Source organism: Esox lucius, chromosome 2, assembly GCF_011004845.1.
Source record: "Esox lucius isolate fEsoLuc1 chromosome 2, fEsoLuc1.pri, whole genome shotgun sequence".
Taxonomy (NCBI): Eukaryota; Metazoa; Chordata; class Actinopteri; order Esociformes; family Esocidae; genus Esox; species Esox lucius.
Window position 1 is genome coordinate 35,306,148 of NC_047570.1, and position 16,564 is coordinate 35,322,711.

Genomic DNA, 16,564 nt, shown 5'->3' on the forward strand with positions numbered 1-16,564 from the left:
AGTGGTAAAGTGAATTGGGAGAGCTTGGATTTAGTAAATCTACACTTACACCGCTTTTCCAGCAGAGCACGCTATATACCGTCAAAGATGAAACTTCTCCACAATGACATCCCCGTAGTTGTTCTACGACAGAACATGTAATTATACCTTCATTCGCCATTTCATTATTTAACCTGAATACTTGGACATTGACCTAATATTTTGTTTTAATTGGGCTGATGGGTTAACTTCCAATTTAGCAGATTGTACTAATTAGCAATCTTATTAGGTGGTTGGCATAAAAAATTCCTCTGGTGTAGTTATAGTTATTACACGGTATGTGTTCATTATGTGTAATGTTTCCACCGTATTGGCAAATTGAATAGGCTATTCTCAGAGGAAATGTGATCCTATTTCCATCTCGTGAGTCACTCCGCTTCAATTTACAGCGGATCGCACCGCTTCCTGATATGTTACGTCACACAGTTCCCTGAGGTGTAGCGCTGGTGAACTGGTACAAACCTTTAGTTGACGGATTCGCAGTGCGACCAACGAGTGTGGTAGAAGTGGTCTGCGCTCTTTCTTATTTAAATGGAAGCTTAGAACCACAGGAAGAACACAGCATTACGTGTCGACTGACCGCAGAACAACTTTTATTCCAGCTGTCTGAAGAAAATATGGCTACTATAACGTGCCGAGTGCAATTTCTGGAGGACTCTGACCCATTCGTCTGCACCAACTTTCCGGAGCCGCGAAGACCGCCGCCGTATGATCTGGACGAAAACCTCGCTTTGAATGAACAGATAGCCGGCATTCACAAACTTTTAGGTGCACAGCTGAAGGTGAGTTGGAGTCGGGGCATTTTCTTCTTGATAAAATACACGGGTTTATTTGGACTACGCCGAAGCCACCAGCGGTCTGCGTAAAGCTGTTGTGATTTGACTGATGTCCATTTACCTCTCACTGCATCTACGACGTGAAGGCATCTACAAATACTTTATTGACAGATATAGTTTATATAATCTTCAACATGACTGCAGGTGTTTTGTTTTTAATTAACAGTTGGTCAGTGAATAATGACAACTTCACCCTATCTGGGTTAGAGAATGTTCTGATTTAGTGCAAATTTGCATTTAAAGCCGAATAAGCGTTTCTAACGGACTCGAAACCAAGCGCCTCTGATATGAGCCAGCAACTACTTATCTATAATTAAGGAATTCCTTTACAAATCCACGTAATTGCTCCCGTGCTCCAGGTGAGCACGACAACACATCCCAGACAGCAGCCTATTCCCTTATAATGAACAACTTTTATTGTAAATAAGACGCGTGGGCCGTTTAGTCAAAACAGTGGAGCGGTTTCGGATGTACACATACTTCCAGGCTGTTGATGATGGGGCATTTCCAGTGCTATGGACATTTCAATCCCAAATTGAATGTCTGACAGAATGTAGACCAAAGTATGAATTAAACTTTTGATGTGTGTGTGTGTGTCTGTAGTACCCCGTGGGGGACAGTACACCCGGGCCAGCAGACTTTAACGTTACCATGTAATATTACCGTTTAATAGCAACTGAAGTGTTGTGTATGTTACATGGAATGGACAAGGTTTTTAGGCGGAAAGAACATAGCCAATGCCTGTGAGTCAGGCCCGGCCCCCAGGATGAAATGACCAAGAAGACATTTTTTGGAAATGAGGGTGCATATAAGTCATATTTGCAGTGTTTATGGTGATTAACCCCCCCGCCCCCCCCGACTGGTGAAAACATGGTCAAGAAACACACAACCACAATTCTGAAATGACTGTCGTTTCCATTACTACTTTTAAGATGATTTACCATTGAGGATGCTGTCTGGAATAGACATTTAAATCTAAAAAACGTATTGTTTAAACCGTGTCATGGTTTATTTTGGGCGGCTTTCATGAAAATAAAACACTCTGGGATCATTCCCGGATTGCTGATAAACACCTCTTGTCTTTGTCAGCAGCTTTAAGACCCTTTTAGACGGCCAATGAAGCGAAAACCCCATTTCCCAATACCAACACTTCTCCAAGTGTCCAAACACTTTTCATTCTGTTTGTATTGCTTGCTTAGCATCTCATGTTTATACCTTACAGTAACAGAAAGCTGTTAGTGGAAAAAACTGCTTCCTGAGACAAAGCCATGAAATTTGACTGACTCAAACGCCTTTCACTCTCCTAACTGTCACATCTTGAATTAGCATGAGAAGGTTTTGCTTCTGTTTTTAGTCTTAGTTTGTATTGTTTGTTTGTTGTTGGCAAAGTTGCACTAATTGTTTTTCTGACCTCTGACCCGCCTCTTAAATTGGTTGTAATGGAATTAATGCCCACGGAAAGGGTGGGAGCTGTAAACACCAGATAAGGAACAGTGGAATTGCCTGCTCCACTGGATCCTAGCCTTGTACACACATCTTGTGTCCTACAAGACTCCCAGGCGGTTCAGCATTTTCGCTTTCTAAGACATGGAATTGTCTCCCTTATTTGACAGTGGTGAAAGGTGGAGGAGAGAGTGTTTTTTTGCTGGAAGAGCAGTAGGTGGTACTTGAACCCACGCTGCAGGAGTTGATATGCATCGGCGACCAGGGTAGAGCTCATCTTCCTGGCGCCGTCGAATGTGGTGTGCCTGCATTCTTCTGAACTTTCACTTTGGGGAAAATAAATTAGGGGCAAAGGGAGGTGCGCGAATGTCTGAGAAATCAGAAAGTATGTGAAATGTAAGCAAGCTAGAAAAAAATGGTATGGGCCGGTGCTAATGAGGGCGAAGCTGGATATGATTCATGGGGCATTGGGGGGGGGGGGGTATTGATCACAATACCAATGTTGTCTATAAATGCAGGGGTCCAGGCACATTTATTTTCAGGGGGGCCAGGGCTGTGACCTGTGACCCCACTGTCCAAGGGTGCCTCCTGGGACTGGGAAACCCCCCCCCCCCCCCAAAAAAAATAGTTTATTGTCACCATTATAATGTCCCAGTACTATTGTGTGTGTTTCTGAAAATTCCTCGTCCTCTTCACCTGTTCCCTGATCTCTTAGTGCTCTTGTCCACTCCATTTCTTTCTGTGCCAAGATGTAGTTTTCTGTTGTTTTGGGTTATTCTGGTGGGACAAACTCCAGTCCTTGTCTCAACCATTGGCATTGTTGTCTTTTTCTGTCAGGAAGGTCTGGAAGGGCTGGTATTTAAAGGTCATGCGTCCATGGTACGGTATGTAGCCTGCGCCTGTGAAAAGCCTGATGTGTGTTCTGAATCATAGAAAGCAAAGGGGCGTGCCTTTTGTTACCTCCCTCTGACCACTCCAGAGAGAGCTCGTCAGGGTTGGGATAGGGCACTAGTGCTTTCAGGCGGATGACATCAGGCGGATGACATCAGTGCTGTAAACGTGGAATGTGCATTCTGACCTCCAAATTCAAAGTGGGCTCGCTGTGTTGGTGCAGCATTTTTGCGAGAAGGATGTAGTACCAAAATCTAAAATGTTCCAATCTACAAAGAATGCTGCTCTCTCTTATCACGATGTATCACGTGATATTTTCTTGGGCATTTGGCTGCTGGAGGTTTGTTCAGCGGTATCAGGTTGGCTATGATACAGCGGGGAACGATGCCAGAATTAAAGTGTGATTCTCAGTGTGGTGGATGTTTATTTTCAATTTTTTTGTATGACTACGCTGTAGGCATTTTTTTTCTTTTATTGAGACGGCGGGGAAAGAGGTATAGGACGTCATGTATCCTGAACGAGCCGTGGACGGGTTCTGAAGCCAGGCTTCAACGGTATATGTTTAGCGGCCCAGGATGTTATCTAACTGGGCAGAAGTCAACATGGTTGTATTAAGACACAGCATGATGATGATGATATTTCATTGTGCGTATCTGCACTTCTGTTTGTGTCTACACGTACTGTATGTAATATGTCTGTGCAGTGCTTTGCTTGGTAATCATGTATGTACCCATCCCCGGCCTGACTGTCCCTGTGTTTGTTCCACCCCAGTTGGAGGAGTGCGGCTTGCAGCTGGCCCCCAATGGAAACTACCTTGACCTGGAACTATCTCTGGGAGAACAGAAAGATGAACTGGAGCAGTTCTACGAAGATGTGGGGTAAGGACATCTATACTCCTCTTCTCAAGCTCACCTAGGCTGACACGTTCTTATCCAGAGCTATCAGTTGTTACCGCTTGTCGGCTCAGGGATTCGAACCAGTGATCTTTTGGTGTCTGGCTCTTGTCCAGAATGCTATTCCACCTGCCGCCACAGGCAGTGTTGTTTGCAGTCCCTCCTAGGGGGAACCTGGTGTGTGTCTTCACTTACAATGGATATAAAAGCCCTAAACACCCCTGTGAAAAATACATCACAAAAACCTGGCATTTTAACAGGGGTGTGTAGACATTTTATATCCACTGGTCTAGAAAATGTTGGACAAGGGTTTGAAATAGAAATTCTTATGAGTAAAATCTAACGGAAGTATATTACTTTTCATATACGTTTTTAATTTCACTTGAGTGATAGGAACACAAGTGTAAGCCATGACTTTCTGTTTCACTGGGGTGTAAATATAAGGTGCATACTTTTTTAATCATTTTACTTACATTTAATGTTACATTTTTGCATATGTATTGAATGCAAGACCACGAGGATGCACAGCCTCTTTTCCTCATATTTGCCAAGGATGCCGATATTGTTGGTGGGTGCTGTATCAGCCAAACACAACATGAGCACTAAAGGTGAATCATAGGGTGGGTTGATGTCAGGGGTTCCTGGTCACTCTGGGAGACACACACAGCTCCTCAGTGTTGAGAATGGACCAGTGGGCCTCCTCTGTGTTGAGAATGGACCAGTGGGCCTCCTCTGTGTTGAGCATGGACCAGTGGGCCTCCTCTGTGTTGAGCATGGACCAGTGGGCCTCCTCTGTGTTGAGCATGGACCAGTGGGCCTCCTCGGTGTTGAGCATGGACCAGTGGGCCTCCTCGGTGTTGAGCATGGACCAGTGGGCCTCCTCGGTGTTGAGAATGGACCAGTGGGCCTCCTCTTTGTTGAGCATGGACCAGTGGGCCTCCTCGGTGTTGAGAATGGACCCGTGGGCCTCCTCAGTGTTGAGAATGGACCAGTGGGCCTCCTCGGTGTTGAGAATGGACCAGTGGGCCTCCTCTTTGTTGAGCATGGACCCGTGGGCCTCCTCGGTGTTGAGCATGGACCCGTGGGCCTCCTCGGTGTTGAGCATGGACCCGTGGGCCTCCTCGGTGTTGAGCATGGACCCGTGGGCCTCCTCGGTGTTGAGCATGGACCCGTGGGCCTCCTCGGTGTTGAGCATGGACCCGTGGGCCTCCTCTGTGTTGAGCATGGACCCGTGGGCCTCCTCGGTGTTGAGCATGGACCAGTGGGCCTCCTCGGTGTTGAGCATGGACCAGTGGGCAGATCACCGGTATCTCCGCAGTCCGAAGCCTGGTGGCTCACGTCCAGTCCGGCGTTTTTCGGAAACAAGACCGTATGAGCGCGGCTAGTTTCCTTGGCTCCTCTGGGGACATCTCTGAAAACCCAGGACCTCAGAGCGGATGCCAGAGGCTGTGCAGGTGGGGGCCTCGTATCAATGCCCTCCGAGCTGTCCTCCCAACTTGACATTGATTTCAGAGCTTTGATTCCCCTCCCATTTGGCGGCGGCGTAGGTTGACTGATTGAAATGCTTCGTCTAGGCGGGATGTGCTGTGTGTTGTCTTAGCATTGGCCAGGTATTGCTAGGTAGCTCATGATGTTTCAGTTCAGCACTCCCACTGTGTATGTTGGAACTGTGTTGGAAAATAGGGCCTGGGTATGTCAAAGGTCTATAGGCCGAAATACAACTCATGCTGAGTTATTTAGGCCACCATAGACTGCTGGAAAACCCTAGACCACCATAGACTGCTGGAAAACCCTAGACCACCATAGACTGCTGGAAAACCCTAGACCACCTTAGACTGCTGGAAAACCCTAGACCACCTTAGACTGCTGGAAAACCCTAGACCACCATAGACTGCTGGAAAACCCTAGACCACCTTAGACTGCTGGAAAACCCTAGACCACCTTAGACTGCTGGAAAACCCTAGACCACCATAGACTGCTGGAAAACCCTAGACCACCATAGACTGCTGGAAAACCCTAGACCACCTTAGACTGCTGGAAAACCCTAGACCACCTTAGACTGCTTTTAGCTGGATGGCATTTGGCCTTTAGGACAGGACACGGCAGGATACAACAGGCACAATGAACTGAGTGTTTTATAGTGTTATTTATTTTCCTTTCCTTTCCTTTTTAAATATTTTTTTTACACATTCATTATAATTTAGGTGTTAACTGCAGTGTGCTCTGCTTTGATACAAATGTTTTGAATTGCAGGAAATTAGATAGGAAACCTTATTTTCTCTTCCATGCCAAACTTAATGTACCAGCCTTACTTGTATATGAGTACCGACTTGTATGGAAGAATATTGAAAGGTTTTTTGAAAAAAACAATAATATTAAAGTATAATGGGATTGATTTAACATTGAGAAATTTAAATATTACGATAAGAGTTGAATTGTTAAAAACTCGGGTCTCCTCAGTTTCTCCTCCCCACAGCATTAACGTTAGATAAACTCTTGATATATATTTCTAGAGAAAAAGTGCAAGGGGCACCTACTGAAATGATGATAAAAAAAAAAAGTGCTCTCACTGACTAATTCACTCAATTAGTCACTCACTGACTTAACCACCTCCTCTTCCCTCTCCTCTCCCCACCTCCTCTTATCCTCTCCTCTCTCTACCTCCTCTTATCCTCTCTCCACCTCCTCTTATCCTCTCCTCTCCCCACCTCCTCTTATCCTCTCCTCTCCCCACCTCCTCTTATCCTCTCCTCTGTCAGGCAGCTAATCTCTATAGTGGAAGAGTCGGTGGATGATCAGATAGGAAGGAAATTGTCTAGAAAGGAAGTGTTACAAATACCTTCATAGAAACAATGAAACATGTTGTTCTGGAGTAGGAAGACCAGGTTATTATAGTACAGATATCCACCGTGGGTCAGTATGAGGACTACTGTGTTATTATAGTACAGATATCCACCGTGGGTCAGTATGAGGACTACTGAGTTATTATAGTACAGATATCCACCGTGGGTCAGTATGAGGACTACTGTGTTATTATAGTACAGATATCCACCGTGGGTCAGTATGAGGACTACTGTGTTATTATAGTACAGATATCCACCGTGGGTCAGTATGAGGACTACTGTGTTATTATAGTACAGAAATCCACCGTGGGTCAGTATGAGGACTACTGTGTTATTATAGTACAGATATCCACCGTGGGTCAGTATGAGGACTACTGTGTTATTATAGTACAGATATCCACCGTGGGTCAGTATGAGGACTACTGTGTTATTATAGTACAGATATCCACCGTGGGTCAGTATGAGGACTACTGTGTTATTATAGTACAGATATCCACCGTGGGTCAGTATGAGGACTACTGTGTTATTATACTACAGATATCCACCGTGGGTCAGTATGAGGACTACTGTGTTATTATAGTACAGATATCCACCGTGGGTCAGTATGAGGACTACTGTGTTATTATAGTACAGATATCCACCGTGGGTCAGTATGAGGACTACTGTGTTATTATAGTACAGATATCCACCGTGGGTCAGTATGAGGACTACTGTGTTATTATAGTACAGATATCCACCGTGGGTCAGTATGAGGACTACTGTGTTATTATAGTACAGATATCCACCGTGGGTCAGTATGAGGACTACTGTGTTATTATACTACAGATATCCACCGTGGGTCAGTATGAGGACTACTGTGTTATTATACTACAGATATCCACCGTGGGTCAGTATGAGGACTACTGTGTTATTATAGTACAGATATCCACCGTGGGTCAGTATGAGGACTACTGTGTTATTATAGTACAGATATCCACCGTGGGTCAGTATGAGGACTACTGTGTTATTATAGTACAGATATCCACCGTGGGTCAGTATGAGGACTACTGTGTTATTATAGTACAGATATCCACCGTGGGTCAGTATGAGGACTACTGTGTTATTATAGTACAGATATCAAACTAATATATTGTACTTTATTTTCATCATAACTATTTATTTTCATGATAGTGAATTAGTGATAGTACATTTTGGTCTGTAAACATAGTCTACAAATGGGTTAACATTTCTGTGGACATGCTTGACAGGTCCATCTGTCAACCCGGTCAATCTGAACAGCTCGCGCCCACAGAGAGTACAGACTGCAGCAGGAGCTTGTTAAGGAGCCCAATCAGATTCATGTACACTGAATAAAAACCAGGACCCTGTCAGATTCATATTCACTGATTAAAACAAGGACCCTAAAAGTTTCATATACACTGAATAAAAACAAGGACCCTATAAGATTCATATACACTGAATAAAAACAAGGACCCTATAAGATTCATGTACACTGAATAAAAACATAAATCCAACCTGTGTTGGTACCATCTTTCAGAGGTTGAAATTAGATTCCAGACATTTCCCTTATCTGTATACTCTCACTAACTCAGTAAAATTTTTAGAAATTGTTGCGTGTTGTGCTTATATTTGTCCAATATGTATTTTCATCTAATCAGTCAAAAGATTATAAATACATAGAAAAAATCATCAGAATTGGGTTGCACCTGGACATCAAGGAGCAGAGTCCAATGAATCCATGTTGACTCCATGAATGAGTCTGTGTAACATGTCTCCATCAACGCGCCTCCGCCCGTGGGGCCGTGTAACGCGCCTCCGCCCGTGGGGCCGTGTAACGCGCCTCCGCCCGTGGGGCCGTGTAACGCGCCTCCGCCCGTGGGGCCGTGTAACGCGCCTCCGCCCGTGGGGCCGTGTAACGCACCTCCGCCCGTGGGGCCGTGTAACGCGCCTCTGTCAATATGTTTTTTAGTCCAGAATGTGTTAATTGTTTTTCTCCAATTTCCTCCTCTTCAGCATTCATATTGCATCTAGAACATTACATTCTCCTACAGACTGTTTCACAGCAGATTGTCTCACAGCAGCCACCACTGTTTCGGATCTATGGGCCCTGTTCATGAACTTGTCAAACAATGAAAACGTTTAAGATGGCGGAATGCGCCTGAATCTGATTTGAATCTAATTTGACCCTCCGAAAGACATGTGTGTCTGTCTGTGTGTGTGTGTGTGTGTGTGTGTGTGTGTCCCTGTCCGTGCAACTCTACATATGTTCTGGTCAGTGTGTTGTCTGATGTCCAGATGGTGTCCTATTCCCTGTATAGTACTGACTTTTAACCAGAGCTCTATGGACATTAGGGGCAGGTGGGGTTCATTGTTGTCTGTGACAATGACATTCTCTACCCTGTTGGGAGTGAGTGAGGGAGGGAGGGGTGGGTGGGAGCAAGAGAGAGGGAGGGAGAGAGGGAAGGAAGGAGTGATGGTGAGAGTGGGAGGGAAGGAGGATTGCAGAGGGAAGGAGGGAATGAGTTGTGGGAGTTGAGTGGCACTAAAGAAATCCATAATTTTCCATTATCTGGAAAATGGCAGGGTGTTTAACTGGTATGTGAGTAGTGCTGCTTGGGATGTTACGCAAAGAGAAGAACGGAAAGTGCTTCTGAACTCACACAAACACACCCCGGCTTTCTGACGGAGTGTAATTTTCATATCCATGCAGGTATTCTCTGACAGTATAGTCTCCATATCTATGCAGGTATTCTCTGACAGTATAGTTTCCATATCTATGCAGGTATTCTCTGACAATATAGTTTCCATATCTATGCAGGTATTCTCTGACAATATAGTTTCCATATCTATGCAGGTATTCTCTGACAGTATAGTTTCCATATCTCTAGGCTTTCTGTGTCTCATATCAGCTCTCCTCCAGAACTTTCCATTTGATAGACCATCAGTGACAGCCTCACAGTGAAGTACTGCTCTGTGTATTGGGATGGCAGGTAGATGTACATCCTCACTTATATAAATTGATTTTTCAGGCGTGGCTTAAAGATTAGGGTTATATTGGGGTTCTAGGGGTTAAAGTTAGGGTTAGGTTAGGGTTCAGAAAATGTCATTTTTCATGGAAATCATCATGATCCCAATAATGATCGTGTGTGTGCACGTGCTTGCGTGCGTGTGCGCGCATTTGTGCGATCGGGTCTGAGTCAAGGAGTGAAGCTATGGAGATCTACTGTCTCTAATCCCATTTGTGATAGTACTCAAAGTGGACTCTCCTGTTGGTTAATCTACTCATAGTCTGTGAACCTATTGTCTGTGAATGTCACCAGCCACATTCTCTTTCCTTGTGGAAGGGCTCTTGAAACCAACAGACCGTGATATTGTACATGGAGGTTGTCTGTGCTTTTGACAGTTTCTGCAGTTTGAAGTGTTAAGCTGCCCCCCCCCCTCCACCCACACACACACACTTTGAATTTCACTTCATAAGATGCTATTTAACTCACTGTTACTGTGGATATTTTTTTTTTTTACAGATGTGATTGTATAAAAACCAAACCTTTGGTTCTTCCTTTATTGACTAAATCCTGTCTTTCTCTGTCTCTATCAACAGCAGAGGGAAGAAGCCCATTCTGATCCTGAGGACCCAGCTGTCTGTTCGGGTCCACTCAATTCTAGGTAGGAACCTTTGTCTTCTCTACATTCTGATCAGTCCCATCTCCGCGGTTCTGCTGGAACAGCAAAAAATCATCCTGCAAAAAGCACTCGTGAGGTCTCTGCCAGCTCTTCATGGACACTGACAAGCATTCCCAAACCGCTGTGCCCAAGCTGACACTGAGTTATGATGAGTCAGTTAAATAGTCGTTACTATGGCTTTGATGAGTCCTAATGTCATAGTTCTCTCTCGGTCCGAGGCCGGCGATGACTCAGGGGAGAAACTCAGTGTGCTGCTTTCTTTACAGTTTTTCCTCAGTTCCCTCTCCTCTTCCCCACCCGGGCATTGTGGCTTCCCGTGGTACCAAAGAGTTTCACTTTTCCCTGCAAAACTTTTAGCCCATAGGCTTCTGGTCAGAAGTAGTGCGCGGTTAAGGAAACGGGCTGCCGTTTGGGACGCTCCCAGCCCTGACACTGTTACTCACTCTCCTCTCAGTTCCTCTTTCCAGTCTGGGATTAAAGGGCCAATCCGGAGTTTCAACATAAATTTTCTGATGAATTATTTGTATGTGGACATTGGTTCTGGAAGAGCGTATCTTAGAAATTCAGCTGTTGTGCCCAGTCAGAAACTAAAACTTTGGCTTGTTTTGCTCCAGTGTTTGTAAACAAAGTAAATGGAATGACTTTTACAGACTCAAAAACAGGATTTCCAATCTAGTCATTTATATCAGGGGTGGTTCATTCCTTGCGTTCATAACCTTGTATATGAGTTAGAGAGCGTTTACATATCTCCGACCACGTTCCGTGTCTTTTTACAGAAATAGTGGCAGGGAGTTGCTTGGTTATTGTTTCAACAGCTGATTCTGACTTTAAACGTTATTTTCTGTGCTTTGTGGTGAGAGAAAAATGCCCCACTGTCCAAGACCACTTTTTTTATGTCTATTTTTTTTTTATCCCTTTTCTAGACATTTTTCCTTTTAAACCCCATTTGGATCTTCACTTATTCATCAGTATTTCCAACCGGTGACATCACCAACAGCAGTTCAGATTCTGCAGACTACAGTTATTGCAGAAGGTGCGGTGAACTGGCTGTATAATTACACACTTTTTCTTTTCTGCACGTTTTCAGTCGTTCTCTACTTTCAGTGCTCCATGTGAGTCGTGCTGAGGTTTGGGGGCTGATGTGTACGTTAAACCACGCTTGCTACATGACACGTTGCCCGAGGGCCTTGGGTTAGCGTCTGACATATAGACGTGGCTTAAGCTCAGTGGGCCGATTCATCCTGGAGGCCCATGTTCAAAGCCGGTCCGTCGCACAGGTTCAAATGATCTGTAATCAGAGCCCACCAGAGTCCTGATGTGGAACACCCAGGCAGAGATGGGAGCAGAACATAACAAACATAATACCAACTCATTATACCTGTGGCATGGTGGGACTGCTGAGTGGTTACACGCACGCATGCACACACACACACACACACACACACACACACACAGTTAGCAGTGGTCTCTGCGCTGGTCTTTTTTGGAAGCTACTTTTTTTATGCTAACGTGCACCTTCAGCTTGCCTTCGATACACATTGAGAATTGACATTTGTACTTGCATTTGCCTTCATTGCACATATACATCCCGCCTATGATATACATTGTTCTTACTTTGACTTGTAAATTTTTTTGCAATCTTCTACTTGTGCTTCTGCTTAGATGCTAACTGCATTTTGTTGTACTGTGCTTGCGCTTGTTCTGTATCAAAGTTGAATCTAATCTTTTGATGGAACCTGTGATTGCACACTGTTTTGCATAAAATTCTTCTCTTCCTGCCTTTTCCTAGAAAAAGTAGAGCTCAGTGTTTCCTGCTCTGCTGTAACAATGTTACCTAACTTGTTTTATTATGACACAAATGAGGCTTGTGGCCCTTTTAAAGTGCATCTAACAGCAGGGTAATGTGCAGGTGTAGCGGTGGCTAACTTTTCAACAGTTGTGGCACAAATACTGGTAACTATGCTATACATTTTTTGGACTTCAAATCCAAAGAAAATTACAAACCTCAATTAGGCCTCAAATTCCAGGTTTAAGCGGGTGTGGCTTTGGTGATGCGGGCAGAAATAGGCAGATGTGCGACATAGTGGGCCTAGACAATATTCAGGAAACCTTTCTGCCTCGATGACACCATTGGAACAACCAGTGGCCCTTCATCTTCAGCTGGTCTTGGTTTTGACCAACGATGCGCTGCAGCGTCATCGAGACCCACTGAGCAAAGCAACCCTAAATAAGATAACTTGGCTAATAAATGGGTGCTTGTGTGGTGGGCGTGTAAACGGCCTGCGAGTGGGGCTGCGCTCCGGGGGACCCCTGCTTCACCGTGTCATTTAACTGGGTTATAGGATGAAGACAGGATGAGTCATGCTGACCTGATCAGTCGATCAGCCGATCAATTAATTGCACAGCTGGACGCGTACCGTGTTGAATCCTTCCTAGATGTTTTCATCACACACGTGAGGGATGCTAGAACGCAACGAGGGAGGCATTCTAACCCCTGGTCAGGCGACAAGGAGCATCATGGTAGTGATTTGTGGTTGCCTGAAGGAAAAGCTGAGGGCAGGTTTGGAGAAAGATAAGAGATGGTTGAGCCTGAGTAAAACATTTTTTTCTAAATGTTTTCACCTTCCCATACTGGTAGAACTATATGATTCCTGCTGTGTGTTTGAGTCACATTCTTTTGTTCTACTCTATAGTTAATTAATATGGGTGGGGGGGACACCCCATGGCCTGTCACAGTAACCTCGGGTGGCTTCTCAAATTAATCCACATTCCTTATGTAGGCCAAAAGGGCCCTGGTCGAACCACCAAGTAAAGAGGGACAGTGATCCCTTTTAGTAAACACTCTTTGACACAGACTTAAGGACATGACAGGTTTTGCTAAGCTCCTTTTATACCCGAATGTTCTGAAATAAATTGGTCGGTTTTAACAGGGCACTGCCAGTAAGGTTAATCTTGAGATGTCATCAAAAGAGCACTTTCTGTTTCTTCAAGGATGGACTGATTAGGGTTTGCTGCTCTTTAAGTGTTTCTCACAACTTCTCTTCCTGACTTCCCTCTTGAAGCAGACAAGGCTTTCTCCACTCCTTTCCCCAAAGCTGGCTTTCAGACAACCCTCCCTTCTCACGGATATTAAAACCCACTTTGAGTTACCTGGCTTGTCCTTTGTCCTCGTACTAACAGACGACGCCCCTGATCTGAGTTTTGCAGCACTTTTTCAAAGGGTTTCACAAATAACTTGCAGAGGTTTCTGCTGGTTTGTTTTGAAAATAAATGAAGGTTATTCCAGGAACCTTTTTTTGTTTGTGGAATAGCAGAAGGGGCCCTAAGTTTTAGGACCTTTCTGGAAAGGTATGATAAGCAGCTGCTCCTAGATATGTGCAATGTTCAGTTGACATAGTTTTTAAGAATTTGGCACAGGGCTGTATGGCTTGTTAGATTTTTGTAATCAATGTATTTTTTCGACACCATGTTTGGCTTCCATTTTAAATAGTCTGTCTTGGCGTCTTCATGTTGGCCTGGTATCACCATTACATGTTGCTCAGACCTACTGTTAACCAACATTCCACTGAGCCATTTAGTGTTGCCTTCACACAGTTGCCTCTGCACACACACGCCCTCCCACACATCCTGTCCCAGAACCCGCCGTTCTGACCAAATGGTGTATCCTACATGTATTTCACGTTTGAATGGTTGTTTGCTGCTGATCGACAAGATAAGCCTCAAAGCACAACTCATACTAGCAGCTGATCGCAACGCTTCGGCCGCAGTGGCTACAAGTGGTGGAAGGGCTTGTGTGGACGAGCACGGCTGGTGTGTTGGTTTTTTGGGGTTCTCCGTTGGACATACAACGTTCTGGGCCTTACACGCTGAGCATGACGTCTAGCTCAGTCACTGCGAGGCGTAGGCCTATAAGCAGCACGGTGAACGGTAGCCATTTCAGGCAGGCCCGACTGGTCGTCGGCTGAGTTCGTAGAGACCCCCGGCATGTGCCTCAGTGGCTGTCTTTCCTGCAGGACGCGCCTCCCGGCCGTCTGGTACTGGCTCTGAGTGGCTGTCCTTCCTGCAGGACGCGCCTCCCGGCCGTCTGGTACTGGCTCTGAGTGGCTGTCCTTCCTGCAGGACGCGCCTCCCGGCCATCTGGTACTGGCTCTGAGTGGCTGTCCTTCCTGCAGGACGCGCCTCCCGGCCGTCTGGTACTGGCTCTGAATGGCTGTCCTTCCTGCAGGACGCGCCTCCCGGCCGTCTGGTACTGGCTCTGAATGGCTGTCCTTCCTGCAGGACGCGCCTCCCGGCCGTCTGGTACTGGCTCCGAGTGGCTGTCCTTCCTGCAGGACGCGCCTCCCGGCCGTCTGGTACTGGCTCCGAGTGGCTGTCCTTCCTGCAGGACGCGCCTCCCGGCCGTCTGGTACTGGCTCCGAGTGGCTGTCCTTCCTGCAGGACGCGCCTCCCGGCCGTCTGGTACTGGCTCCGAGTGGCTGTCCTTCCTGCAGGACGCGCCTCCCGGCCGTCTGGTACTGGCTCCGAGTGGCTGTCCTTCCTGCAGGACGTGCCTCCCGGCCGTCTGGTACTGGCTCCGAGTGGCTGTCCTTCCTGCAGGACGCGCCTCCCGGCTGTCTGGTACTGGCTCTGAGTGGCTGTCCTTCCTGCAGGTCGTGCCTCCCGGCCACTGTACAGAGCTGCACCTGGAATTGGCTCTGGGAGGCTGTCCTTCCTGCAGGGAGTCTGTTATCCCAGCTGTTTTCCCCGGTCTTGTTGTGATGACATTCTGACGTGCCCACACGCATCCTGTTATCCTCTGATGGCAGCCGGTGAAAATGCTTAGTTTAAGTACCCTTTTGTTTTAGTTTTTTTTACAGTTCTCGCTGCACAAGCCCGTATAACCGCCATGCGTGTGAAATCCTCGGTTGAGTCAGTGAGCTGCAATTTTCCCGGCGAAGTGTGGATGTGTGTGGACCTGAAGTGTACCTGAGGCCTGGTGATGACGGTTCCAATGTGGCTCTGTGCCCGTGTGGGTTCCACAACCTGTTCTCAGCGGTTTTTGGCCATGTTCCCTGCCCTGTGTGGGCGTGGCTGCCGCATGCAAGACTCTGCCCAGCAACGACGACTGCTGCTAACGTTCACCAGCGCATGGCCTTCCCCGGTGACTGCTCATCAACACCATGACTCCTCGGACTCCCCTGGCAGATATGTCACCCTGGTGACCCTGCTCTGGTTGTTGCTGATTGGCCTTCGTCATGTACGCGTCGTACTGTCTTGGCGCCATCCGATCCTGTTTATTTCATGTTATAACACCGGTAGTTTGATAGCTTGTTTTGTTTGGTGTGAAAGGGAATTCGGCGTCACCCTTTCTCATTTAATCTGCACAGCGATCATCAGGTTGCAGCAGCGTTTACTTCCTGCTGTGAGAACCAGGCTGAAATGAAGACGCTGCCTCACCTCTAATCCATCTGATCGCTGAACATGCAACTGTGACCAATACCGAGTCAGGGAATATGGAACTAGCTCTTATTTGGGTCACCTGCTCCCTGCAGCAAAAGCCTTTCTTGTCTCTCTATCATTCTGTTTCTGTCATCCTCACCCTTTTTCACAGTTTATTTCTATTTATTAATTAATTATTTGCCCTATTGGTTCTCCGGCAGATAGCCTTTTGGTTAGGGCATCTGATGAAACATTTTATTTCCTTGAGTAAGACAGTTTTACACCAGTTGCGCACAAAGAAGCAGCCCCTCAAACCCTCCAGTTTGGAAGGGTTTAAGAGTCGTACTTGGTACTCTAATGTCCCACAGAAAATATTTCTTGTTGATCTCCTAAACACAGTGTTGTCTTGAAGCCATTTAATCCTCTAAAGTAACCGTGTTGTACACACTGAGGAAGAAGGTTGGGGTGTGTGCGCGTGTGCGAAAGGCTGGGTGGCTGATAGTCTGTGGGTGTGTAG

The 16,564-nt window shown here is 46.1% G+C and overlaps 1 protein-coding gene across 3 annotated transcripts in view; it reads left to right on the top strand.

Moving 5' to 3' along the window:
- Positions 1-482: 482 nt before the first annotated feature.
- Positions 483-16,564, top strand: part of fhod1 (formin homology 2 domain containing 1) — a 69,404-nt gene continuing 53,322 nt past the window's right edge. For all 3 annotated transcript variants that reach the window (XM_029114710.2, XM_029114711.2, XM_029114712.2), the window contains exons 1-3: positions 483-821; positions 3,981-4,087; positions 10,547-10,611. In XM_029114710.2, the coding sequence (XP_028970543.1) occupies positions 657-821; positions 3,981-4,087; positions 10,547-10,611 (337 nt within the window). In that variant the 5' untranslated portion in view covers positions 483-656. The remainder of the gene's footprint in view (positions 822-3,980; positions 4,088-10,546; positions 10,612-16,564) is intronic.